We start from the raw sequence: 27,203 nt of genomic DNA, 5'->3' as shown, positions 1-27,203 counted from the left end.
TGCAGCCGTGAAATTAAAAGACACTTGCTCCTTGGAAGGAAAGCTATGACAAACTTAGACAACATATTAAAAAGCAAAGACGTCACTTTGCCGACAAAGGTCTGTATAGTCGAAGGTATGGTTTTCCCATTAGTCATGTATGGATGTGAGAGTTGGACCATAAAGAAGGCTGAGAGCCAAAGAATTGATGCTTTCAAATTGTGGTGCTGGAGAAGACTCTTGAGAGTGGGTGCCATGGACTGCAAGGCGATTAAACCAGTCAATCCTAAAAGAAATCAACCCTGAATATTCATAGGAAGGACTGATGCTAAAGCTGAAATTCTAATACTTTGGCCACCTAATGTGAAGAGCCAGTCATTGGAAAAGGCTCTGATGCTGGGGAAGATTGAGGGCAGGAGGAGAAGAGGGTGGCAGAGGATGAGATGATTAGATAGCATCACCGACTCAATGAACATGAATTTGAGCAAGCTCCCGGAGATAGTGAAGGACAAGGAAGCCTGGTGTGCTGCAGTCCATGGGGTCGCAAAGAGTCAGACAGGACTGAGCGACTGAACAACAACAACAATATTTTTAAGATTGCTAAGTACTCAAACTGGGTTTTTTTAGTTACAGTTCTTCATAGTTTAACTAATCTGTTTTCTTCCGTATTGCTGTAGTGTATCCACTTAATTTTTTTTTCTTTTTCCAGTAGAAAATCAATGAAGTCTAGAAGTAGAAGTCCTGCATATTCAAGACACTCATCTTCTCATAGTAAAAAGAAGAGATCCGGGTCACGCAGTCGACATTCCAGTATCTCACCTGTCAGGCTTCCATTGAACTCCAGCTTGGGAGCTGAACTCAGTAGGAAAAAGAAGGAAAGAGCAGCAGCTGCTGCAGCAGCAAAAATGGATGGGAAGGAATCCAAGGGTTCACCTATATTTTTGCCTAGAAAAGAGAACAGTTCAGTGGAGGCTAAGGATTCAGGCTTGGAGCCTAAAAAATTACCCAGAGGTGTAAAATTGGAAAAATCTGCCCCAGATACTGAACTGGTGAATGTAACACATCTAAACACAGAGGTCAAAAATTCTTTAGATACAGGGAAAGTGAAGTTGGATGAGAACTCTGAGAAGCATCCTGTTCTTAAAGATACAAAAGTACAGGGAACAAGAGACTCTAAACCTGTAGCACTGAAAGAGGAGATTGTTACTCCAAAAGAGACAGAGACATCTGAAAAGGAGACCCTTCCTCCTCTTCCCACAGTTACTTCTCCACCTCCTTTACCAACTACTACCCCTCCACCACAGACACCCCCCTTGCCACCTTTGCCTCCACTGCCAGCTATTCCACAGCAGCCACCTCTGCCTCCTCCTCAGCCAACATTTAGTCAGGTTCTTTCTTCAAGTACTTCAACTTTGCCCCCCTCTGTTCATCCAAGGACATCTACTCTGTCCTCTCAGGCAAATTCTCAGCCCCCTGTACAGGTTTCTGTGAAGACTCAAGTATCTGTAACAGCTGCTATTCCACACCTAAAAACTTCAACGTTGCCTCCTCTGCCCCTCCCACCCTTATTACTGGGAGATGATGACATGGATAGGTAAGTACTGTAGTTAACTGGGAAATTTTAACCCTCTTGATCTAAGTGTAATGTAGTTTTTGTTCTCAAGGCTTTGTCAAAATTGTTCTGATGCGTGTCTGTTTAGAATGCTTTCATGAATAGGAAATGCCTGTGATGTTAGGTTTTCAGTGGAAAAAGTCCTTATGTATGACATGATTAGAAAAGATAATTACAGTTTGAGGTCTAGTAATCCTTTTTCTCACGAGTATTTATCAATAATTTTGACTTAAAGTTTTAAAAATCATGTGTTTTTCTCCTTAAATTTTTACGTTGAAAATTTCAGTATTACATAGCTGCAGAAAAATTAACACCTGTATGCCCTTCAGCTAAATTGACCAGTTAATTTTTTACCATATTTTTTAAACTATAGATATTATGACTTTTTTGAATAGTTTAGCATGTCTCTTCTAACAAGAACACTTTCCTATATAATCACAATACCTTTATCACCCTAAAAAACATTCATTTATTGAATAATATCAGTAGCATATCAATAATAATAATATTAAGATCCTAAGTGGTCCCAAAAAGGTCTTTTATATCGACTTTTTTCCATCTTGATGCTTTAAAAAAATTATCCTTAAGAAGCAAAAAAACAATATGTAGAGTCTTTGCTAATTAGAATATAAATTCACAGTGTGGTGATAAGAAGAGCTCTCATTTTAATGAATCCTCTTGACTATTGAGACCTGAAATGATTTGAAGCATGAGTCTGATTTCATGGAAGACATTAGGAAATATATTTGTTTAATTTCTTGGCAGACTTAGCTAGGCAAGTACAACCAAACAAACTTGATTTAGCAGTGACATATACCATGGCAGTCTTCGGGTTATTGTTTTTCTATGGAGATTCTGCCCTCTTGTTATAGAGAATATGAGTTTCACTTAATACAACAAGTTTTCGTTGTAAGCACAGAAATAAATATTATCAGTCGTGCATCCCAGATCAATTCGCAAGCTTCCATTACTTTCCAGGTGACAGCAGTAGTTTAAATAGTGATACATTTCAGCCCTTTAGGTCTATAGTTTTTCAAACTACTCTCTGTGCTTTTTTATAAGGTGCAAGTGCAATAAATGATGGGAAAAGAGACTATTTAAATGAATGGCTCCATTACTATATATAGTGGTAAATATGATTTTAAAGAAAAATTCCACATGCTCTTTCTAATATTGATAGGTATTAATGAATCTGCCACATCCTGAGAACTACAAAGGAGAAGAAAAGAACCTGAAATTTATGTAGGAAAATTTGTTTGAGGTACACAATATACTTATCATAGATACAAAATATATATTTTTGTAGTTTTGTTGAAAAAGAAGTCATCCAGAGGGAACCTAGGCCACTATCTTTCCATGGGAACCTTGTTTAAATATTAGTTGACATAGTGGCTAGAATCATATCAGTGTGGCTAGGAACCTTCCTTTTGAAATGTTTACTTGGCTAACCAAGTAGACATTGAACCTATCTACCATGAGTCAGGGTAGAGTGCAGATTTGCAGATGTGGAACAATTTTGATAGAAGGCACATAGAGATTTCTATCTTTCAGATTGTAAATGAAGGGTAAAGTAAGATCATTCAGTGCTTATTTGAGTATGTGTAGCTGTCTTTAAGAACGCTCGCAAGACAGAAGTGAGAAAAATTATTTTTGTTACATATTCTGATTCCAAAAGTGTAACTGTTTCATTTAATAGTCCTTATTAAAGGTAGAAAAATGGAAGTGAAGATTTCTTCCAATATCAATTTTATTTTTTCACTATGTACTAACTTAAAATTCAAGATGGCTTTTCTGTTTTTGTCTTCATTTACTTATTTGGTGCCATGTACTAGCTGCACCTTTCACATGAAAAACATTTGTTTATTAATTTAAAAAAAGTTTTTTTTGGCCGTGTGGCATTTGGGACCCTAGTTACTCAACCAGGGATCAAACTTGTGCCCTCTGCATAGGAAGCGCTGAATCTTAACCATTGAACTGCCAGGGAAGTCCTGAAAAAATAATTTTATGTAAGAAGACTTTTTAGGAAGAAATCTGAACATTGTGAATGGAACTTCTGTTCCTCTGTACTTTATCTCATAGGAGGCTGAAGGAGCTTAAATGTTGAGAATGTGACTTATACATCTTTTTATTGTCTATAGTATTTTAAACATGAGACATAGAATGTAGTCATTAAATACTGATTATTTGAATAAGTAAAACTGCTGAAGGAACCAAGGCCAGGGCTTGTGTGAAATGAAATTGGGCATGTAGTTAAGAAATTATTTGTCACATGGATGATATAAAGCTTGTATTAGAGGATTTGTCCTTTTGGGAAAAGAATTAATCTCTCTTTCAAACGTGTGTGTGTGTGTGTGTATAGTATGTATATTGAACAGAAATATATAAACCCAGGTATTAAATAGAAGAGTGAATTTAATTAATGGTATTTGCAAAAACCTTTCTGATTCACAGTCTACAATTCTTATTTCTAGAAGCAAAGGCTTCCAAACATCCACTTTGATATAATGCATTCTTCACAGACATAGCTGGTCATGGGGATATGCTTCTTTTAAGGAAATCATGCATATATGCAGCTAAATTGCTTCAGTTGTGTCCGACTCTGTGCAACCCTATGGACTGTAACTGCCCCCCCCACCGCCCAGGCTCTGTCCGTGGCTCTGTCCATGGGATTCTCCAGGCAAGAATACTGGAGTGAGTTGCCATGCCCTCCTCCAGGGGATCTTCCTGACCCAGTGATCAAACCTGCATCTCTTATGTCTCTTGCATTGGCAGGCAGGTTCTTTACCACTGAGCCACCTGGGAAGTCCAATCATCTGTATACTCTTCTTTAAATTTTCAGTTAACCATATAGGGTTTTTAAAATGTTGTTTTCTTCTCTATTTTTATGGATAGCCTGGTTCATCTGGAGTTTTGTCAGACTTGGGTAGAGTCTACAGGATTCTTAAAGGCTGTATTTTTAAAGTACTGAACTCTTGTATAAAAGACCTATTAAACATTCAGGTTTGAATTTAGGATTTTGCTAATAGAATGCTTGTTTTCTATTTTTATTCTATTAGAATGCTAATAGAATGTTTTTAATGTGTTCATTCAAATTTTAATAGAAGTTTATAAAAATAAATCACTTTTTAAACAACCTTCTTTAAGAGGAATGAGATAAATGGCCACATTTAAAGTGCATGTTTAGTCACCCAGTCTCCTCTATCCATGGGATTTCCCAAGCAAGAATACTAGAGTGTGTTGCCATTTCTTCCTCCAGGGGATCTTCCCAACCCAGGGATCGAACCCATATCTCCTATGTCTGCTGCCTTGCCGGCAGATTCTTTATGCAGTGAGCCATCAGGGATGGGGATATTGAAAGTAGTTTATTTTAAATTTTGAAAATTACAAAAATTAATTTTGGGGAATTCCCTGACTTTCAGTGGTTAGGACTCCAAGCTTCCACTGCTGTGGGCCCAAGTTCCATCCCTGGTCAGGGAATTGAGAACCTACAAGCTGTGTGACATGGCCCAAAATAAAGCTAATTTTCTTTTTGTGTAGTTCATATGTAAATTCGTATTTTTTTTATTAACAGTAAAGACGTCTCAGAGGTGTTTACGTTGTACCTACAGAATAAATTCCAGCATCATAAATTCCAAGAGACTATCCATATTCTAAAATTTGAGCACTCTGGGATTTGACAACTTTTTTTTTTTTTTTTTTTTTTAAATTATACACAGGCATTAATGCAACCTTGTCTCCATGAGTGAACCCATCTGCTGGTATAAATGGAGAAGCAGGAAATACTGATATTGATAGGGTCAATCTGTTCTTTCTGGTACTGAATCTTCAAGTAATGACTTGCTGCTGCTTTTGCTAAGCTGCTTCAGTCATGTCCGACTCTGTGCCACCCCAGAGACGGCAGCCCACCAGGCTCCCCTGTCCCTGGGATTCTCCAGGCAAGAACACTGGAGTGGGTTGCTATTTTCTTCTCCAATGCATGAAAGTGAAAAGTGAAAGTGAAGTCGCTCAGTTGTGTCAGACTCTTAGCGACCCCATGGACTGCAGCCTACCAGGCTCCTCTGTCCATGGGATTTTCCAGGCAAGAGTACTGGAGTGGGGTGCCGTTGCCTTCTCCGACAATATTTCTTCCACTATGTTAGACCCTTTCTGCATCTACCATATGTTCTCAGAACTATATAGAGCTTTATTTTAGTGAGTACCCTACACTAAAGGCTAAAGACCATAATATTTCTAAGCATTGCAATTTTATCATTTTTATCTTATGCATTGTTATTGCAAGGTTTTTGGTACATGTGGAATTTGTTGAAACAAAATTTAACCTCTTTAACTTGAGTGCTCTAAACTGGTAGTACATATCCCATCAAACACGCATTCTTTCTTGAAATAACAGACTGAAATACAATGTTTTAGAAGCAATGTACATTTTCACAATAGCAAATAATATTTGAACTCATAAATTTTGGAGAAAATAAGATGTAAATGTAAAATATAGACTGAACTTACATGAAATGATGGTGAAAGAATTCAGTTAATTTAATTCTAGTGACACAGAACCAAGCTAGACTTTATTTTTGAATCATGAATTGAATTTTATAAAAAGTATTTTGACATAGTAGTTGAAAAATTAGGAATTTTCTTTTCTGAATGTCTTAAAAATTGGGGAAATTTAAAAAATCTATATGACATCCTGACCCAAGAGTTTTCTTGTAACAGACTTTGTTTCAGGGTAGAAAAATCTTATTGCAGGTTGGTGTGTGTTCATCACTATCAGTAATTTAACAGAAAATTTTAGATGATCGTTTTGCTCTACCTTGACTACCCCAGTTCTGGTTAATATGGTACAAACTAGATTCTGTTATTTTGTATGATTTTTGAGATTAAAATGATGAAAAATAATAGGAAGTAGTAGCTTTTGAGATTGTGTTTCACACACTGAAGGTAGCAGTATGCTTTAAAAAGATAGGTTGCAAGGGATAGCTGTATTATCCCTTAGATGTGTTTATGGTTCTATGTAAGTATTTATGAAAGTTTTCTCTTAATAACCACTTGCTGAAAAAGTAGAAGAGGTTTCTACTATGGTTAGGATTCTCAGATGCATTTTAATCTTCTGATACTGTGATGGAATACAAAAGACTATCATGGTTTTATCTCTAGACATGAATTAGTATGCTGCCTATTTTTCCTGAGGACATGCATGGCACAAAATCCTTTTTTTACTCATAAGTAGAGGTGGTTAAAAAATTATATCTGAAAATTGAATTTTCTAATCTATTCCAGAAAAGCCATCCCTTTTGTTCCCCCACGGACTATTATAATTTGCTGGAGAGGCTTTCTGCTGCCAGTACTTTGTTGTTGTTGTTTAGTCATTGTCGTGTCTGACTCTTGTGACCCCATGAACTGTAGCCCACTAGGCTCCTTTTTCCAGGAAATTTCCCAGGCAAGAATACTGGCATGGGTTGCCATTTCCTTCTCCAGGGGGTCTTCCCAACCCAGGGATTGAACCTGTGTCTTCGGCATTGGCAGGAAGGTTCTTTACCATTACCATTTGAGCCACCAGTGCTTTAATGATTCTGAAATAGTCTCTTGGACTCGTTCTCCTTAGATTCTTAGTTTGAGAGTTATTTATCCATTTTGGGTGGTTGAATGTGATTGCCTTTTCTTCCCAACCAGTAGAATAAATCAGTGAATTTTTCATTTATTTTGATCTCCAGCTTAGCTGTATTTCTTACAAAACACTCTAAAATACTCTTTGCTTTTTCAGCAAAGTTTCTCTCCACATCTTTAGTAACATAGTAGTATTACACTGTTGGACTTTCCATCATTATTGAAATCTTTAGAGGAGGTTTGCCATGGTGCTTTGCAAATTTAAGATTATAACTTCCTGTATCTTATTTCATCTCAATAAAAATCCAGATAGCCTCTTCGGGAGGACATTAAAGAGTTTATTAAAGTTTCTACAAATAATATCCAAGTTTTTTTTTTTTTTTTAATATACTATAGATTTCTTTTTGCAAAATCCAAGTCTCTTGAACTGTGACTAAACTCCGTTTCTTTATGTTATATTACAGGGGCTTTTCCCTTAAAAGTAAAATCTTTGTAACCTTTTAATAACCAGACATTACAATCTTTGAGTTTTATTTGCACATTCTTTAAGTAATTGTGATCTTTTTCTTTTTTTCCTCTCTGTTGTTTAGTCCGAAAGAAACTCTACCTTCAAAACCTGTGAAGAAAGAGAAGGAACAAAGACCACGTCACCTACTCACAGACCTCCCTCTCCCTCCAGAGCTCCCTGGTGGGGATCCATCTCCCCCAGACTCTCCAGAACCAAAGGCAATCACACCACCTCAGCAACCATACAAAAAGAGACCAAAGTGAGTTTTTGGCAGGATCCATCCCTACCTTTGGACCACAACCTACACCATTAGGATCATAGAGGATTGGGCCTAATGTAGATCTTGCTTTATTTTCACAGATAAAATTCGTTCATCTACATCCCCAGATACTTTGTCATGTTTTTTAGAAAAGTAATAATTTCCCAAGTTCAAGTTTACCATGAACATTGATCCCACGGTATCTTTTGAGTTCATACTACTTAGAGTATTAAAGAAGAAAGAAATCGTTGTATTCAGAGGATGTCAACCATGTACATATTAATGAGGAATTAATAGATGTGGGTTTTTTTTCCCCTGAACTACATGAGTTGCAATGTCATAATGTAGTAGAATCTGAGTTTGATCTTCTGATTGTTAGCCTTCTTCTCTTAGTAAGAAAAACAGTTGCCGTTTATTGAGCATATATTATTGCCAAAGTTTTATATTTTACTTTTATAGTAACCCTATGATGTAGGGATTATTTTCCCATTCTATAGTTGAGGAAGCCAGTAAGAAGTTAGAAAGTAAGTAGCAATTCTATTATTTGATCTTATGTCTTCCTGAGGCAAAAAAAAGAAAAATCTCAGCCACTGTGAGAGACTGTTTACTATTTATTTTATATTATTTGAATCCTGCCTTTTTAATAAAGAAACTGATAAAAGACCCAGGAATCAGAGAAATCATCATAAAAGAATTCTGTTTTGTTCTTTTTGAATACACTTAGGGAATTCCTTGGCATGGTTAGTACTCTTGAGCTTCCACTGAAGGTCATGGGTTTGATCCCTGGTTGGGAAACAAGATTCCACAAACTGTGTGATGCAGAAAAAAAACAAAACAAAACACTTAAATTTTTAGAGCAACTTTTTTGTTTGTTTTATTTTTTTGTTTTGCCTTTTTTAGAATTTGTTGTCCGCGTTACGGAGAAAGAAGACAAACAGAAAGTGACTGGGGGAAACGCTGTGTGGACAAGTTTGACATTATTGGGATTATTGGAGAGGGAACTTATGGCCAGGTATATAAAGCCAAGGACAAAGACACAGGTAAATAATGCCAAAAAATTCTAGACATCAGAAGGTTAAAAATTTAGCGGTACTACTGCTTTAAGTGGATTTAGCAAAAGTAAACTTTGAGTTCTAATTTGGTCTCCAAAAGTTACAAAATAGACCAAAATTTTCCAAAAGCATAATATAATTATTACCCTCTAAAAACCTTCCTTCTGGTTGTCCACTGAAAATGTTTTGGGGGATTTAAGAAAAGGTAAAAATAAAATTTGTAAGTTGCTCTTTGTTTGGTAAGGAGTTAGTCCTTGAAAATAAAAGGAAGTAGTTGAATTTTTGGTATATTTTAATAATCCAAAATTTTTAGGCCTAATCAAATATTGAATTAAAATTTTAAAGTCATTTAAAAATCAAAGATAAGACAGGGGACCTGGGGATTTTTAAAAAAAAACAATATAAAATATCTTGCATGTAGCATTAAAGTAGGCATTAAGTTTATCAGAGCAAGAGCATATATTGGTTGATTCATGATGGTGGCCAGAAAATGCTAATTATGATAAAACTGTTTGAATTTGCTGTAACAGGAGAGCTAGTGGCCCTGAAGAAGGTGAGACTGGACAATGAAAAAGAGGGCTTCCCAATCACAGCCATTCGTGAGATCAAAATCCTTCGTCAGCTGATCCACCGAAGCGTTGTTAACATGAAGGAAATTGTCACAGATAAACAGGATGCACTGGATTTCAAGAAGGACAAAGGTACTAGCAAAGAATCATGTTTCTGTATGGTAGATTGGTACATTTTATTTCCCTTTCTTAGCTTGTTTGCATGTTTGTGTTTTTTAATAGGTTGTACTAAACAAATCCAGCTTCTTTAATTCATATCAAAATTAAGATGTTAATACATTGCTCTTATGCTGAACAGTGCGTATTTTATAAAATGTCCGTCCATCCTCATCAGTGTGCTCTTACACTTTTGAAATGATTGTTAATCATTACAGTTAGAGTTCTGTAACACCTAATAAGGCGAGCACATAAAAAAATGTAGGATTCTCCTTCAAAATGGAGCAACATTTTGAAGTGTTCTTTTTGGGTTTTTTGTTTTTCACAAATTACAATAATAGTAATGAAAGTTAAAACCCAGATTAGACAATTATTCTCATGTTTTCATCCTTCTTTCATTTATGCTGTGCTTAGTCACTCATTCATATCCAACTCTTTGCCACCCCATGGACTGTAGCCCGCCAGGTTACTGTATCCATGGGGATTCTCCAGGCAAGAATACTGGAGTGGATTGCCATGCCCTCCTCCAGGGGATTTTCCCAATCCAGGGTTTAAACCCAGGTCTCCCACATTGCAGGCAGATTCTTTACCATCTGAAGCCACCAGGGAAGCCCAAGAATACTGGAGTGGGTCGCCTAGCCCTTCTTCAGGGGATCTTCCCCACCCAGAACCAGAACCGGGGTCTCTTGCATTACAGTCAGATTCATTACCAGCTGAGCTACTGGGAAGCCCTCCTTCATTTATATGCATCTTTTTTTTTTTAAACGTAGCTTTGTGCTCATACAGTTTAGAATCCAAAGCAGGTATTTCTAAACCAATTTTCTTCAGGTCACATTGTGGTTTTCCTGGATTTGTAACTTGTCTTTGGGGAATAAAATTGTTGTAGTCTATCTATGACATCCAGCCAACTTCTGTTAAAATAAATCTGAAGGTTTAGAAATGGGCAGCTGTAAAGAGATGGCATATGTGAATATAGCCTGGGATATTAAGAGAAAATATGATTGAAATACTTAAAATTAGGAGGGTATTGGTTAAAGTTAAGTTGGACTTCTTTACAGAGCCTCAGAGGTATTAGCATTAAGGGAGTAGTATCTCTTAAGTTTGGCAGAAGTAGTTTTAAAGAAAAGGAAATTCTGCTTAGATAAATTTATGAAAGTTAGATTGGAATAGAATTAAGTATACTAGGTATATTTCTGGGTGCGTTTTTTAACCTTTTCTGATTATAAAAATAATACAGAGTTAAGATGCATAAGAAAATGTTAATTGGTTGCTTTTGGACAGGTGCTTGCTTTTATCCATATCATTCTGTACTGTGTAAGTAATTTACTATATACTGTTCAAATTCTTTTTCTTAAAAAAAAATCATAAAATAATCGAGGACTTCCTTGAGACTCCATGCTTTCAGTGAAGTGGGCACAGGTTCAATCCATGGTCAGGGAAACTAACATGCTGTGCGGAATGGCCAAATAATAAATTTTTTTTTTTTTATCACAAAAAAATAATGAATGGATGTGATGCATACCTATTGTGGAAGAAGTGAAAATGTAGATGAATAAGAAAAGGAAAATGGCAATCACTTCTCTCCCACTCCCTTCCAGTATACTACCATCCATAGATAATCACTATATAATATTAATATTTTGGCATATTTCTTTCTAGTACTTCATAGATATTGTATTTATTTTAACATAACTGAGATCAAGGTATATTTAGTGTTTTATAACTTGCTGTAAGCTATTTCCTGTATCATTAACATGTTTTAATGACTGTGCATGAAGATAAATGAATCCAAATTTAATTTCACCAGTCCTTGTTGAGCAATTAGTTGTCAGTTTAAAAAAATATTATAATAGCACTGCATTGAGCATCTTTGCATAAATCTTTGCATTTTGATTTATTTCTTAATATAGTTTTCTAGAAATAGAATTATTTGGTGAAAGGAATTTTCATATTTAATTGTAGATTGCATAATAATTTATGTCCCACCAGTGAGTCCCATCTCACTTAATCCTCCATAATGTTGAATTTATCTTTTTAAAAAACTGTCATCTGATAGGTGAAGTATGAGTGATACCATTATTTTGGATTGGTATTTTTCCCTTAGACAAGACAAGACAAGTTTTTTCCCTTGTCTATGAATTTTACTTATTTTTCTCTTTCTTGAGTTGTCCCTTTGTATCCTTTATCCACTTTTTTGCAATTTTAGTGTTTTCTTTTTTGTAGGAGGGCTTAACTAAAGCTAAGGTATTCCTTTAATCCAATGGTTGTTAACTTTTTGACAGTCATGGACCTTTTAAAGTATCTCATGGATTCATTCTTCAAAAAAAACATTTAAAATGTTATATGCTATTTCAGAGTCCTTGAAGCCTACCCTCTAGACTAAGAATCCATACCTTTATGTTACTGAGAGAAGAATTTTAGACTGGATAGATTATAGTATAACTAGATCTAGTGTTTCTTACGTTACAGAATTTGCCTCTATCATGCACCATGCTGAAAGTGTAAAGATAATGTGGATTTCAAATCTTTTACAATTCTCTTAGCCTTTTACCTACTTTTAAATGTAGGATGTTGAATGATTCATTTTTCTTTCAGTTCTTAAATACTATAAATTTCATTAATAGTCTGTACTAAATGCACCCCTGGCATATTATGTGAGTGCTGTGAGCACTTCTGTAAAGACTTCTACAAAAGTTGTCTCAGAGAGTGTGTAACAAATGGGCATGGTTGTATGTTACAAATAAAACTTTATTTACAGCAGTAGACAGAAGGGATTTGCCCCAAGCAGTCTGTAATTTGCCAACTGATTTAGATCATAAAAGACTAGTTATACAGCCTAATTGGGGGAGTTGTCCCCTTCAAGACGTAAGTAGTCCAAAAAGCACCAGACTGTGGGTCAGAAGATTAATTCAAATAGTAGTTCTGTTATTTATTATTAAAATGGGCAAGTTACTCCATTGCTGGAGTTTTAGTTTTTTCATATATAAAGTTAAACATCTTTTTCTAGAGAGCTTATGGTCAACTCCAAAATTATATAAAAATTAAGGCATCATTATTTCAGCATCCTTTTTCTCTTTTCTAAATTTTTTCTTTCATCTTGCGTAGGAGCCTTTTACCTTGTATTTGAATATATGGACCATGACTTAATGGGACTTCTGGAATCTGGTTTGGTGCACTTTTCTGAGGACCATATCAAGTCATTCATGAAACAGCTAATGGAAGGATTGGATTACTGTCACAAAAAGAATTTCCTGCATCGGGATATTAAGTGTTCTAACATTTTGCTGAACAACAGGTAACATAGTAACCATATGAGGTTAAGCATTTTCTCCCTCTCTTCTGACACCCTTAGTTTCAGCTAATTAATTAAAGAGTTATAGATAGACCCAATAATGCAGTGTTTGTGTTTATGTACATCTGATGTCTGTACCTTAGGAACAACTTGTGATCGGATATTTTTATCAGCAGTCTCAGACTCAGTCTTGGTAAGGAGCTAAAGGAGATAGGATTGTAAAGGTATTTTTTATTTTATTTGTAAAGGTTTTTTTAAATGCAAACATTTTAGAGAATCACTCACATCCTACAGGAATATTCAGAGAGCTTTTGCCATAGTAATACTTTTGTGGTCTTAGGCAAATTCCTACACACATTGAGTTAAGGAAATTCTCCTTTGTTTCATTGAGAGAAACCTGCTCTTATAGCTGCTTTTGAGACTTTTTTAGTTAACGAATTTCAGAGTAAACACAGTTGTAGTTGGGGACTGACCTTTCTGCCAACACTTCAGTTTAGTTCAGTTCAGTTGCTCAGTCGTGTCTGACTCTGCGACCCCATGAATTGCAGCATGCCAGGCCTCCCTGTCCATCACCAACTCCCGGAGTTCACCCAAACTCATGTCCATCGAGTTGGTGATGCCATCCAGCCATCTCATCCTCTGTCGTCCCCTTCTCCTCCACTGCCAGCACTTACTCCTGGGTTTTAATAGCATAGACAGACAGGAATTTGGTAAAGAACAGTGTTAATCTTTCAGAAGTTTTTATCATCTGCTTCTTTCCTCTTTGGCTATTTGCTTAAAGTGAATTGGTGATATCATTTGTTACTCACAGTAGCCTTGAGTAATAGCCCTACATATTGAGGAATAAAAAGCAAGTCTGGGACCGTTGAAATAAGGCCAGTGTTGGTTCTGTAGGTAATTAGGCTTTTTATAGCCATCTTTGATGCAAGGAGTTCCAACCAGTCCATCCTAAAGGAGATCAGTCCTGGGTGTTCATTAGAAGGATTGATGTTGAAGCTGAAACTCCAATACTTTGGCCACCTGATGCAAAGAGCTGACTCATTTGAAAAGACCCTGATGCTGGGAAAGATTGAGGGCAGGAGGAGAAGGGGATGACAGAGGATTAGATGGTTGGATGGCATCACCGACTCAATGGACATGAGTTTGGGTAAACTCTGGGAGTTGGTGATGGACAGGGAGGCCTGGCGTGCTGCAGTTCATGGGGTCGCAAAGAGTCGGACACAACTGAATGACTGAACTGAACTGAACTTGTCTCATGCACCCTTTGTATTAAATATTTCTGTTCAGTTCTGTTTAACAAACATTATCTATTAATAGATGGGAATATAGAATGACTATGACATGTTTCCTATCTTTGTGGAGTTGGGTGACCCAACTCTTCAGGGTTGCCCAGGACTGTCCTGGTTTTAGCACCTAAAGTCCCATGTTGGATGGTTGGTCCCTGGAGAGTTGCATTTAGTAGGGAAGCTAAACAAATAAATTGCTTATTTCTGTAAACATTTATTAAACTCCCCCCCACCCCCAGATTTGGGAGCATCTGGGAAGATGGATTTAAAGGAATGAATAGGAATTTACCAGAAAGAATGACAACAGAGGGTCACATTTCTAGGCAAAAGAGATTGAATTTACAAATTCACATTTACAAATTCACAAAATTTACAAAAGCACATAAATGTGAAAATAACATAGCATGTTTGAAAAACTGGAAAAGGAGTCAGTATTGCTAGGGCAAGAAGAGTGAAACACACAATGGCGAGATGAAGCTGGGCAGTTGCGAGGAGCCGATTTAAATTTTATTTATAAGAGACAGCCATTAAGAGGTGCTGGTTAATTTTTTGTTTTCATATTATATAATTAATGCATTTCATTAATTGTCCAAATTACTGTAGAATTATTATTTATACTTAAATACCTTTATGAGATAAAACGTGATATTAAAAGATTCCTTTCTGTCACTATATCTGTGACCCACCACAATTCTTATTGAAGCTGCACTTGGTTAAAACCATCTGTATATACAGTAATAATGCATCAAAAACTTTAATGATGATGGCTATCATCTTGCAGTTTTCTGGACTATAGTTTTAATATACTTTCTTCTGTTCCTTTTGCTCTTCTGTTGGGGGATGTGTCACGCCAGGAAATAATTGCAGTCTTGTTTGGTGTCCATTCTGGTGGGTCTAGCCCCTCTCTGTCCCTAACTTCCTGAGTTCAGGAAGCTGGTGAGCTTCTAGACTAAAGTGAATTTTCTTTTCAGTTTTCTAAGCAGGTTGCAGGAGTCTCATAGTCTAGTCTGATCCAACCAGCCTCTACTCTTGCCGATTTAGTGTCTACACAGAGACTTTTGAGTGAGATAGCCCAGAGAGGAGTCCTCAGCTGGATGAAGGAGGGAAAACAGTCGATAAGAGAGGGAGGAGACCGGGGTTGGGCTTCGTGATATTTATCTTAATTACACAACTATAAATAAAACCAAATTATTTTAGATATAGGAGAGACCAATTAGTCTTCTGCTTTAGAAAAGTCACTGAATGGTCACTATATAGGGTATGGACTGGGGGCACACAGACTTACTAAAAATGTCATAAGAAATGGTCTGAACTTAAACTAACCAAGGCATTGCTAGTAGAGGATGGACAGCATGGACTTGGTAGATTAGTAGACTTGATGAGAGAGTAAATGGTGGGGAATCAATCAATGTACTCACAGATTTCTCACTTGAGAAACTAGATGGGTGGTACAGTGGTCAATATAGGGAATACAGGAAGAATAGGATGCATGAGACAAAAGAGGAAACCCCATACTGTAATATATTCAGGGTACTGTAATATATCCAGGGTAGTGATACCAAGTAAGGCATATGATCACATGCGAGTTTCAAACTAGCAGTGTAGATTCAGGAGTTAGCAAGCATAGAAAAGATATGAGAAGATGAAACCTGAGAAACTGGTCAGATAGATCAGAAGAAAATAAGGAAATATCATGAATGCAAAATTAGCAGGTTTAAGGAATGCATGGCTATAGATGTCAGGTGATGTAAATAGGTTTTAAGACCCAAGAAGAGAATCTGAAAACAAAAAAGGTCAGTGGTGAAAGTGTGGGGTAAGTGGGTAGGTAGCATAATTAATGGGAAGGTGATTGTAGTTGTGACTTTGTTTGTTTTTATTAATTTTTTATTAAGGATGCAGAGCTTTGAGCATATTTAAATGCTAAGGAAAAAGAAAATAAACGGGAAAGTTGACGATTCAGGAAAGAACCAAAGTAATTTAAAGGAATGAGGTTCTAGAGGAGATGGCATCAAAGCCAGAAGTGGTAGTATGGATTATCCTTGAACAGGAAAAGAGATTGACACATTTTTTCTGTAATTGAAGGAAAAGGAGAAAGCAAGGTTAGAGGTGTAAATAAGTATAGGTAAAACAATGTTAAATAGCTCCCACCTAACAGATGACATCTGTTTCCAGCGAAGAAGGTTATCTACTGAGAGTAAGAGGGTACGGGGATGGATTAGGAAATAAACTAGGTTCTGGTGATACTTAGGTCTAGCCTGATTTTCCATAACCATATATCTATTGCTATTTTTTTTTTAATACATTTTATCATTTCCACCATCTTTTAAAAATTTTTATTTATTTAATTAATTAATTGCTAATTTTATTCATTTATTTAGCTGTACTGGGTCTTTGTTGCTACACCTGGACTCTCTCTAGTTGCAGTGTGCAATGGCTACTGTCTAGCTGCGGAGTGCAGGCTTCTTCTCACTGCTGTGGCTTCTCTGGTTGCGGAGTTTGGGCTTAATAGTTGTGGTGCACAGGCTTAGTTGCTTTGCTGCAAATGGAATCATCCCAGAGCAAGTATTAAACCCGTGTTCCCTGCATTGGCAGGCTGATTCTTAAACCACTGGATCACCAAGAAAGTGCCTCTATTGCCATTTTAACTTTTAAGTCGTACCATAGTAGAACTTACATTGAGTCTTGGGATCAAAGTAAGGATGCCAAGGAATTTGAGGAACCCTTTTTGTCTCAATATAGGACTCAAGACAGCTATTTCTTTCCTTTTGCTTTTCTCAGAAATTGCTTATAAATTGAACTTAAAATGTCATGAGGTATGGGACAAGTGGGTAAGGTGCCCATAATCTTTACTAGGAATGTTGAGTTGATTTAATGTAAAATTTTGTTACTAGTAGTTACCTGGTTTTAATATTTTGTCCTATTGCTCAGATTTTGAGGAGCACCTCATAGAAGAGCCTTTTTTCCCTCTCTTCTATCTCATTTTTCTGCTAGATCTGAGCTATCAAACACCTGAGATATCCCCAGTCCTTTAAAAAAAGTCAACTGGCTTTTCATTCCCCAAGAGGTAACATAAACTATACACAAAAATTGAGATAGGTATGATTAATCCAATAGTTAATTATGGGTTTTAAATAGTTTCCCAGCATTTTGTGTTGCATTTTATTAAAATATTACTTCATTCAATGTCAAAGGAAGGATATTTAGCAGAGTGAAACATGGATGTGGTCTTTTAACATCAACATTATGTAACAATTAACATTTTGCTGTATTTGCTCCCTTATTTTTCTGCCTTTATTTTAAAGTAAATTACATCAGTATGTTTGACTCTAAATACTCTGACAGAATTATTATATATTATTTTCTAACAGTCCATATTTTGTTTTTTCAGTTATGTCAAAAATATCTTTTGTAGGGAGTTCCTGGAAGTCCAGTGGTTAGGCCTTGGCACTTTTACTGTTGTTGCCCAGATTCAATCCCTGGTCGGGGAACTAAGATCCAGCAAGCCCCATGGCGTGGCCGGAATAAAAAAACAGTCTTTTGTGGAGCTAATTTGTTCAAACCAGACTCAGTCAGGGATTATGAATTGGATTTAGTTGTTAGGCCTCTTAAATCTCCCTTAATCTAAAATAGCCCATTCAGTTTTTTCCCAACCATAAGTATTTAATCTAGCAGGTTCTAGTCACTTTTGTTTGCCAAGAAATAAATGTTTAGTTAAGGAATCATATCCAAAAACATAATAGTAGTCTAAAAAAAACTCCCTTAGGCTTTGTGGAATGGTGTGGTCAAAGAAACTTAATCTGGGAGAGTTACCGTTAAGAGCAGAACTAAAAGGTTAAAATTCATTTTTGTAATTCCTTTAACTCCTAAATTAGCACTTGACTTTTTTTTTTTGGTCTCATCTTGTTGCATGTGGGATCTTAGTTCCCCGATCAGGAATTGAACCTGTGCCCCCTGAAGCAGAAACTCCAAGTCTTAACCACTGTACTGTCGGGGAAGTCCCAGCAACTTGACTTTTTAAGTGTAATTTGGAAGCTCCTGTTGTTACTTATGAAAATAATTATTTTTGTTTTACAGTGGGCAGATCAAACTAGCAGATTTTGGACTTGCTCGGCTCTATAATTCTGAAGAGAGGTGAGTCATTCATCAAAATTACATATGGAAAATAGGAAAAAGTCCTTTTTATTCTTGGATATGCTAGTATTCTGTAAATTGCCGTAACCAAAGAGTTCCATAATTTTCTAAATGTGTTACCACCTAGATTTTAGACACTTAATTCTTTCTGATTTCTTGAACCTGCTTTAGACTGAAATAAATCAACCCAAATTGGAATGGAAGTTATTTCTTCATCATCTTCTGTCAAGTTTACTTTTGAACTGTTAGGTTGCTATGGAGCTGTTTTGATGATCCCATCTCCAATTGACAGCTGTTTTAATTTACATTTAATTATACAAGTATTTTTCATCAGAAGCCATTGTAAATTTATGTCATGGTTGTATTTTATTTTTCAGCCGTCCTTATACAAACAAAGTTATTACTCTGTGGTACCGACCTCCAGAACTTCTGCTGGGAGAGGAGCGTTATACACCAGCAATAGATGTTTGGAGCTGTGGGTAAGATTCCTTTCATCTTTTTTTTGTTTGTAACTCACATACTGATGAACTTGTATCATGTTTTATGTCTCCATTTGTTTTTTTGCAGCTCTTCTTTAAGTTCAAAAGAATAGGGATCAACTTTTAGCCAGAGTTCAAAGAAATCTGTTAAATATTTCTTAATATCAGATACATAGTTTCAAATAAGATTCATAGATTGCAATTGATATCTCATCTTTTAATTATAGATTCCCCCTCCATCTCTCTTAGGTCCCCCCTCTTTATAATTTTTTTTTTTAGAAGAAATTGGTTTATTTGTCCTATAGAGTTTCTCACCATCTAGACTTTGCTGATTGCATCTTCGTGGTGATTTTTTAAGCATAGTTCTCTATTTTTATTTCCTATAAATTGTAGGTGAATTCAGGTCTGATTCCCAATACCCACTGACCCTGAAACTATTTTACAGATGGTTTTGTGTACTTCTGACAGATCACATAGTCACTTGTATATCCTAGTTGGGGGTAGGAAGTGGTGGGAGCCTCTTGTCCAGAGTACAGGCAATAACTGGGTGCATTATCTGTAGAAAATTTAAAAACAATTTAAAAAATCCATTACAAATTAGTCAACTTTTTATTATCCTCTTACACAGGCAGTTCTAAACAATGTCTAATAAAATATTCACCCCTATTGGAGTTACATATACACACACCACTTTATGTAATAATATGTAATTGTCTTGTTTGGAAGTGTTGTTAGCTATTAGTGGTCTGTATCCATCAATTCATTTGAGTTTTTTTGTGGTATGATATTCTAATCATTTTATTCTTTCTTGGAATAAAGAAAGGTTATCTATTTGGCTAACCTTGGGTACAAATGATATTGAAAAGGCTTAATTAGGAAGTTACCTGGCAGTCTGGTGACTAAGACTCCACATTTTCACTGGTGAGAGCATGGGTTCAGCCCCTAGTTGGGGAGCTGAAATTCCACAAGCCACCTGGGTGGGGCCAAAAAAAAGTTTTTTAAAGGGTTTTATTAACGGTTTAAATCTTTCATTTTATTTACCAGTTTTCAAAATAATAAGGTGGCTTACTGTTATCCTCCAAAGATGACCAGAGAGAGGTTGTTTAGGGTTTGGTTTTTAGTGTCATTATGAACTCATGGATTTAAACATATTGGACATGTTTTAATTCATTAGAGTTATCATCCTTATTCCTCTTCAAACTGTCCAGACGTCAGTCATTGGGAGTTTATTCAGGTTAATTCTTGGGACCTTTTGACTCAACCATAGTTGAATTGATAGCCTCTATTGTTTTCTGGTTCTAGTCTCATCTAGTTCATTTCCTGCCACAGACCTAGAATTGGCCATTTCTCTTAAGGTGTCCTTTTAGTAGAAAATTATATTTAGAGACCACAGTTTGTATGTTAGGGGCATAGACATTTTATATAGGTCATGTTAGTTAATTGTTTCTTAAGCTGTATTATTTATGCACACTGACCTTGACCTCCATACTTTAGGATTCTGACACATATACTTCACAGGGAGCAATATCACTTTTTTCCATCCTTTCTCTCCTCTATTAATGTCATTCTTTCAAAGGAGAACTACGGGGCTTTTATTTCAAAATTAAAAAGGGTGATGGAGAAAGAGCTTAATTTCTGTAGTAGCCTACCCAACTCAAATGAAGCTTTAGTTAAATTTTAGACTCAAGCTGGTATGTTTGTGTTCTGGACTATTTGCTTTAACAGTATTAGCTTTTAAATTGTCACAGCTAGGCTCTGAAGTTAACGCCCCATTAAGATGCACAGGGAAAGTTCATAGCTCTGTTGGTATTATTTCTGTGCAATCTACCACCTCAATGCAGTAGCCAAGTGTTGATTACATAATGATATCTTCCTCACTGAAGGACTAGAAACTGAAAACACAAAAACACAGTTGAAAATTAAAATTGTAGAAAATTATGCTTTCTTTAAAAGCTCAGTGACTTATTGAATTGAGATTTTGCTTGACTTTTGATGTGCACTTAATACTTTGGTGATTCGTGGTAGTCTCTCTGAAGATGTTTTTGTGGGATGTTCTTGGCAGAATTAATCGATGGAGCAGAGCAGTTCAGTGTGAAAATCAAGAGAGAAGCCACACAGACAAATACAACACATTGTACCTAGAGTCTGTAAACTCAGCAGGGTTGTTCTTTCTGTGTTTTATTTTACCTGTTGTGATAACACTGTATTTGGAATTTGATTTGGCAGTTAATATTAGAAACAAATTTTGCTTACACTTTTCTTTCTCTGAATAAGGTTTGAGAGACTGTTGGAAGTAAGAATTTGAGGTTAACAAATGCTAAAAGAAAGTTGCTGATAACTTTAAAAGCTACGTTTGTTTGCTTTCTCAAATTTTGTCAAGCTAAAGAATTTCAAAGTTAAACTGTATTATAGTCGTCCCTCCATGCCTACAGCAGGGTTGGTTCTAGGACCCCTTGCACGCAAAATCCTGGGATGCTCAAGTGTGTTATATTAAATAGTGTAGTGTTTACAAAATGCTCAAGTGTGTTATATTAAATAGTATAGTGTTTACATATAGCCTACACACACCCTCCCACATATCCTCCACTATATTTTCAATAATCTCTGATTACTTATAATACCTAAACACTGTAAATGTTCCAGTAGTTGCCAGCGTGGCAAATTTAAGTTTTGATTTTTTTGAAACTTTCTGGAATTTATTTTCTGAATATTTTCAGTTCATGGTTGGTTGAATCTGTGGATATGGTACCTACAAATATGGAGGGCTGACTGTAAACACTGGTTTCAGGAGTATTTGTAAATAAATCTCATTTCAGAACACAGGCCGGAAAAGAGATTTGTTGTCCTTTTTTTTTTCTTTCCTCACATTTTGAAAAAAATATTTCAGGTATAAAAAAGTATAGAGTATTGATGTAATTTTTTTCATGTTTTAAATTTATTTTGAAATAATTAGAAAAGATACTAGGATAGTACAAAGAATGTTAGTATAGTCTTTATTCAGATTTACTAATTTTTTGAACCTTTCAATTGATATTTATAATAAACTGCATATATTTAACGTGTATAATTTGTTTTGACATTGGTGAAACCATCACCACAACCAAAGTAATGTGCTGCAAAATTATCCATGTGTTCCTTTGTAGTCCCTCTTTACTGTCCACATCATCCCATTCCCCACACCCACCTGCTCGCTCTTTAGATTGATTTATATTTCTAGAATTTTGTGGTAAATAGAATCATAATGTACATGTTCTTTTTTCACATTGGCAGCTTTTACTCAACATAATTATTTTAAGATCATTTATGTTAGTTTTACTGATTTTTAACTTGCCACATTTCCTTCTTTAAATAATTTTATTTATTTATATTTGGCTGTGCTTGGTCTTGTTGCTGCATGGGCTTTTCTCTGGTTGTGACTAACGGGGGCTAGTCTCTAGTTGCAGTGCTCAGGCTTCTCACTGTGGTGGTTTCTCTTGTCGCAGGCAGAGCATGGTCTCTAGATGCATGGGCTTCAGTAGTTGCGGCTCCCAGACTCTAGAGCGCAGTGTCAGTGATTGCGGTGCAAGGGTTTAGTTGCTCTGTAGCATGTGGGATTTTCCCAGATCAGAAATTGAACCCGTGTCTCCTGCGTTGATCGGCAGGCAGATTTTTTTGCCACTGAGCCACCAGGGAAGCCCTACATTTCTTTTATATTCATATATTTTATATCTATATATATACACATATATAAATATGTTGCATGTATATATATGTACAAATATAACATACAGTATATTCATAGAATAAAATGTATGTTTGTGTATATATATACACATATAAATATATGTGTGTGTGTGTATGTTGTATGTATATATAATATATATATGTACTTACATATATTATAACATACAGTATATTCATAGAATAAAATGTATGTTTGTATATGTGTACTATATATATATCTTTTTTCCAGAACCATTTGAAAGTAATTTTATATGGTAGTGGTGGTCGTGTAGTTGCTAAATCATGTCTAACTCTTGTGACCCCATGGACTGTAGCCCGCCAGGCTCCTCTGTCCGTGGGATTTCCCAGGGAAGAACACTGGAGTGGGTTGCCATTTCCTTCTCCAGTAGTTCCATATATTCACACACTAATTTTGTCAGTACGCTCATAATGTCCTGGCAACAATACCTCATGTAATAGAGGATCCAGTTTAGTAGCACATATTACATTTAGTTTTCATTCTTAATCTGGAACAGTTACTTGGCTTTTTTTCGGTTTTGATTTTGGCTGAAATTTGAAGTTTAGTTAATTTAAAATATTAGTTTCAGGTATACAACATAATAATTCAAAATTTTTGTAGATTATATTCCATTTCAAGTTACTGTAAAATATTGACTGTATTCCTGTCCTTGTAGCTTATTTATTTTATACATAATCCCCTACCTCTATATTGCTCTTTTCCAGTTCCTTCTCCCCACTGGTAATCATTAGTTTTTTCCCTATATCTGTGAGTTTGTTTTTGTTTTGTTACATTCTTTCATTCATTTTATTTTTTAGATTATACATATAAATGGTAATATACTATATTTGTCTGACTTATTTCACTTAAGCACAATACCCTCTAGGTCCATCCATGTTGCAGATGGCAGAATTTCATTCTTTTATATTTCAGAAGTGTTCTTTTTAAGGTATTACATTTGTACTCACATGAACCCTGCTTGCCTTTTTCTGGGGATGTTACTTTGGTCACTTAGCTAAGGTGGTGTTTTTTTCACTACTAAATAGTTACTAGTTTTCCTTTTATAATTAATAAATAATTTATGGAGAGATACTTGGAGACTGTGTAAATATATCAATATAGTTTTGAAAGGCCTTTTCAAAATGGTGAAAGAATTTAAGCATAATATATTTGAAAGTCTTGTTGAAACTGATTCTGACTGATGACAATGAACTTTAGAAATATAATGTCAAGAGGGCTGTATATAGTGCCCATTCTGCAGGGCAGATGAAGAAAAAGGCTAATATTATTCTTACTGGAATTGCTCAGCATCTTTGTAAAATTGAAGTGAGGAGTTTTTTAGTGTTTAGCTATTTCCTTAAATTTACAGTGGAATTGGTAGAAAAGGACTCTTGACTCCTTTTTTCTTTATTTTTTTGCCACACTATGTGACATGTAGGATCTTAGTTCTCCCATCAGGGATTAAGCACATGCCCCCTGCATTGGAAGCACAGAGTCTTAACCACTGGACTACCAGGAAAGTCCCTTGACTTCTTGTTTCTGCTTATAGACTGTCCTTTATAGGTGGCAAAAATTTGATCTACCAGCAAATCTTAATCCTTAATGTTATTTTCACCATAAGAAGTATTTTCTTTTATGAAAGTCAGGCCCTTAGTTTTGGGCTTTTTTAGTATATTAGATGTAACCTGATACACTATAAAAGTTTATTGAAATACATTTTAAATAAGCTCCAGGGATTTCTCTTCTGACCTCTCAATTTTATTATTTCTAGATGCATTCTTGGGGAACTATTCACAAAGAAGCCTATTTTTCAAGCCAATCTGGAACTGGCTCAGCTAGAACTGATCAGGTACAGCTGTGTATGTGCTCTGAGTGCCCAAGGTTGATCAGTAATCTCATCCTTTAATTTCTAATACTTTTCATTCATTCTACTAAATGATTTTATGCTCCTTAGGTCCAAGTAAGTTTCTCTTCAGTCAGGTTTACCATATATTTTGTCATGGGCTGTACATACTTATATATGTAAGTAAGTGTATTTCACTTACTTAATTTGCATAGTTTTTATTAGTTCTTCATGTAAAAGCATACTGTTTTCAGAATAGTTGTTTATTCTTATTTAGGTTAGATTAAGATCAACTTTATTCAGTAAACATTCATTGAGCCTATTCTCTAACAAATTCCTATCACTGTTAAACTTTAGGATTCAGAACTAGGTCCCTGCCTTCAAAGAACTCAGAGTTTAGTAAGTGATGCATTATGTAAACAGATAGTTATAAAAGAGAGCCTTTAATAGAGGGTTTGGGTAAGGTCTGGGATTGGGATGGAATTTGAATTTTGTTTTTTTGTTTTGTTTTGCAATAAGATTAAAGGGAAGAATATGACAAGCTAATATACACTTTTTTAAAAAGATGGTGTATAACCCATTATGTGTTATGCAGTAAACTCAGTTTTCCATCAGAATTCCAGTCTTAAGCTCTCTTCTGCTAGTTCAACAAGGACATTATAGGACCAGTTCAGCTCTTTGAAATTAGTGCTAACTGAACAGAACAAAACTGGTAATGAAAATCTATGTGGGACATTAAGAACATGTTTTACAAAGCCAAATATGTGAATCATTTTGGACTATTGTGCCAGTATTTTCTCATTACTATTTTTTAGCCAACTCCTCTGTCCTTAAAGCAGTAAGGTCAGGTTTTACCTCTCTGCATGCCTTTTAGTTTAATAAGCCAAAAGCCCCCATACTTGAGGAGGTAATCATTTCTGCTTCTAGAATCGCTAAAATTTATAATGCTCACTCACTTCCTTGTTCTTGCTTTTTGCTTTGTTTTCAGTCGACTCTGTGGTAGCCCTTGTCCAGCTGTGTGGCCTGATGTTATCAAGCTGCCCTACTTCAATACAATGAAACCGAAGAAGCAATATAGAAGGCGCCTACGAGAAGAATTCTCTTTGTGAGTTTGACAAATATGTACATCTATTTGTTTATGTGTTTGGCTGTTGTTTGGACTTAGCTTTTTCCTGCCCTGGGGAATTAGTGCTATCCCAGTTTATTATGCCAACACACTGTAGGAAAACATTTTATTTTTGAGCATTATGAGTTTCATCATAGTCTTGCATTCAAGGCTTCATGTTTTCTACCTGTGGTACTATTGCATTTCTTGAATCCTGTGTGGAAGCAAATCTGCTTTCTTGTTTAGCCAGGTTCCAACTCCCTTCTCATGGTTTTTACATGGAGTTGGAAATTCAGAGATACATGGAGTTGGAAATTCAGAGACCTTTGGCATAAGGTTACAGGCTTAAGAACTGTGGAGTAATTGTGAACTTATTCTTTTGCTCTTCCTTTCCACAGCATTCCTTCAGCAGCACTTGATTTACTGGACCACATGCTGACGTTAGATCCTAGCAAACGTTGTACAGCTGAACAGACTCTACAGAGTGATTTCCTTAAAGATGTTGAGCTCAGCAAAATGGATCCTCCAGAGTAAGTGCTGGTGGCCTTGTAGTGACTCTAAACCTGAGAAACTAAAAATAATACGTTTTTTAAAAAAAGAAGCTGCAGTGGCCAACCAAATAAAGAGGTTTTTAAACATTTCATCTTTTTTAATTCCTTATATCTGCAATGATCATGTTATCCCATACGTGCAAGAACAGTCCTAATTTTATGTATTTATTTTTTAAAATATTTATTTGTTTGGCTGCACCAGGTCTTAGTTATGGCATGTGGGATCTTTAGTTGTGGCATGAGAACTCCTGGTTGTGGCATGTGAGATCTAGTTTTCTGACCAGGGATCGAACCAGTAGTTTGTCTATCTATCAGGCCATATGTCCTGAATTTTTATGTAGAAAACATGGTCTCTGAATGTGTCTTTCTTCTATCAGAATCTTATTAATTTTCTCTATTATGTGGGATCCTCAGAGGTTCTACACTCCCCATCTCACATTCTGATAGAAACCTTTGACTTTCGCTGACAGCATTATAACTTTCACGTCAGAGTTTATGGGCATTTCTTTCTTATAGGAACACTGTATCTTAAATGTATGAGATGTTAGTATATGAACAGGTAATAACTACAAATCTGATAATCCAAAGAAATGTCCTAATTCATTTATTATGCTTGAATTTTGATGCATTGAATGTGACTGAAGTATGTAAGCTTTTTAGCAAAAATTGGAAATTTTGGCTGTGGTAATCTGTGTTGTGGTAAGATTTAACTTACTGGAATTTATTGAGTATTGGAAAGTCCAGAAATGTATTAAACCTCACAAATGAAAATATTCAGTCATGGAAATTCAATGGGCAGAAAGAAAAAATGAACCAGTTTTTGGTCCTTAGAGACCAAGTAACACATTGATTTTACACAGAGATCGTTTAATTACAATGTGCTCATGTGGTTCCAAGATTTAAATTACTACCTTGCCTGGGCTTTTTGTAAATATTAAGAAGGCAGTCACCTTTGGTCTGTTTATTCCCTATTAAAATTTGACCAAGAAAAAAAAGTCTCCTTAATTTTTGTTATGCTAAGCACAAACAATTATAAAACTTAACCATTTTGACTGG

The 27,203-nt window shown here is 35.7% G+C and overlaps 1 protein-coding gene across 3 annotated transcripts in view; it reads left to right on the top strand.

Moving 5' to 3' along the window:
• Window positions 1-27,203, top strand: part of CDK12 (cyclin dependent kinase 12) — a 41,460-nt gene that overhangs the window by 5,587 nt on the left and 8,670 nt on the right. For 2 of the 3 annotated variants that reach the window (XM_006068551.4, XM_006068550.4), the window contains exons 2-11: window positions 689-1,573; window positions 7,786-7,962; window positions 8,863-9,002; window positions 9,545-9,715; window positions 12,845-13,034; window positions 18,392-18,448; window positions 18,826-18,927; window positions 24,420-24,497; window positions 25,480-25,596; window positions 25,995-26,126. In XM_006068551.4, the coding sequence (XP_006068613.1) occupies window positions 689-1,573; window positions 7,786-7,962; window positions 8,863-9,002; window positions 9,545-9,715; window positions 12,845-13,034; window positions 18,392-18,448; window positions 18,826-18,927; window positions 24,420-24,497; window positions 25,480-25,596; window positions 25,995-26,126 (2,049 nt within the window). The remainder of the gene's footprint in view (window positions 1-688; window positions 1,574-7,785; window positions 7,963-8,862; window positions 9,003-9,544; window positions 9,716-12,844; window positions 13,035-18,391; window positions 18,449-18,825; window positions 18,928-24,419; window positions 24,498-25,479; window positions 25,597-25,994; window positions 26,127-27,203) is intronic. The other variant, XM_025280212.3, reaches the window with a different exon arrangement.

Source organism: Bubalus bubalis, chromosome 3 (genome assembly GCF_019923935.1).
Source record: "Bubalus bubalis isolate 160015118507 breed Murrah chromosome 3, NDDB_SH_1, whole genome shotgun sequence".
Taxonomy (NCBI): Eukaryota; Metazoa; Chordata; class Mammalia; order Artiodactyla; family Bovidae; genus Bubalus; species Bubalus bubalis.
Note: the sequence above shows the minus strand (reverse complement) of the source record. Positions and strands in the feature narration are given on the sequence as shown.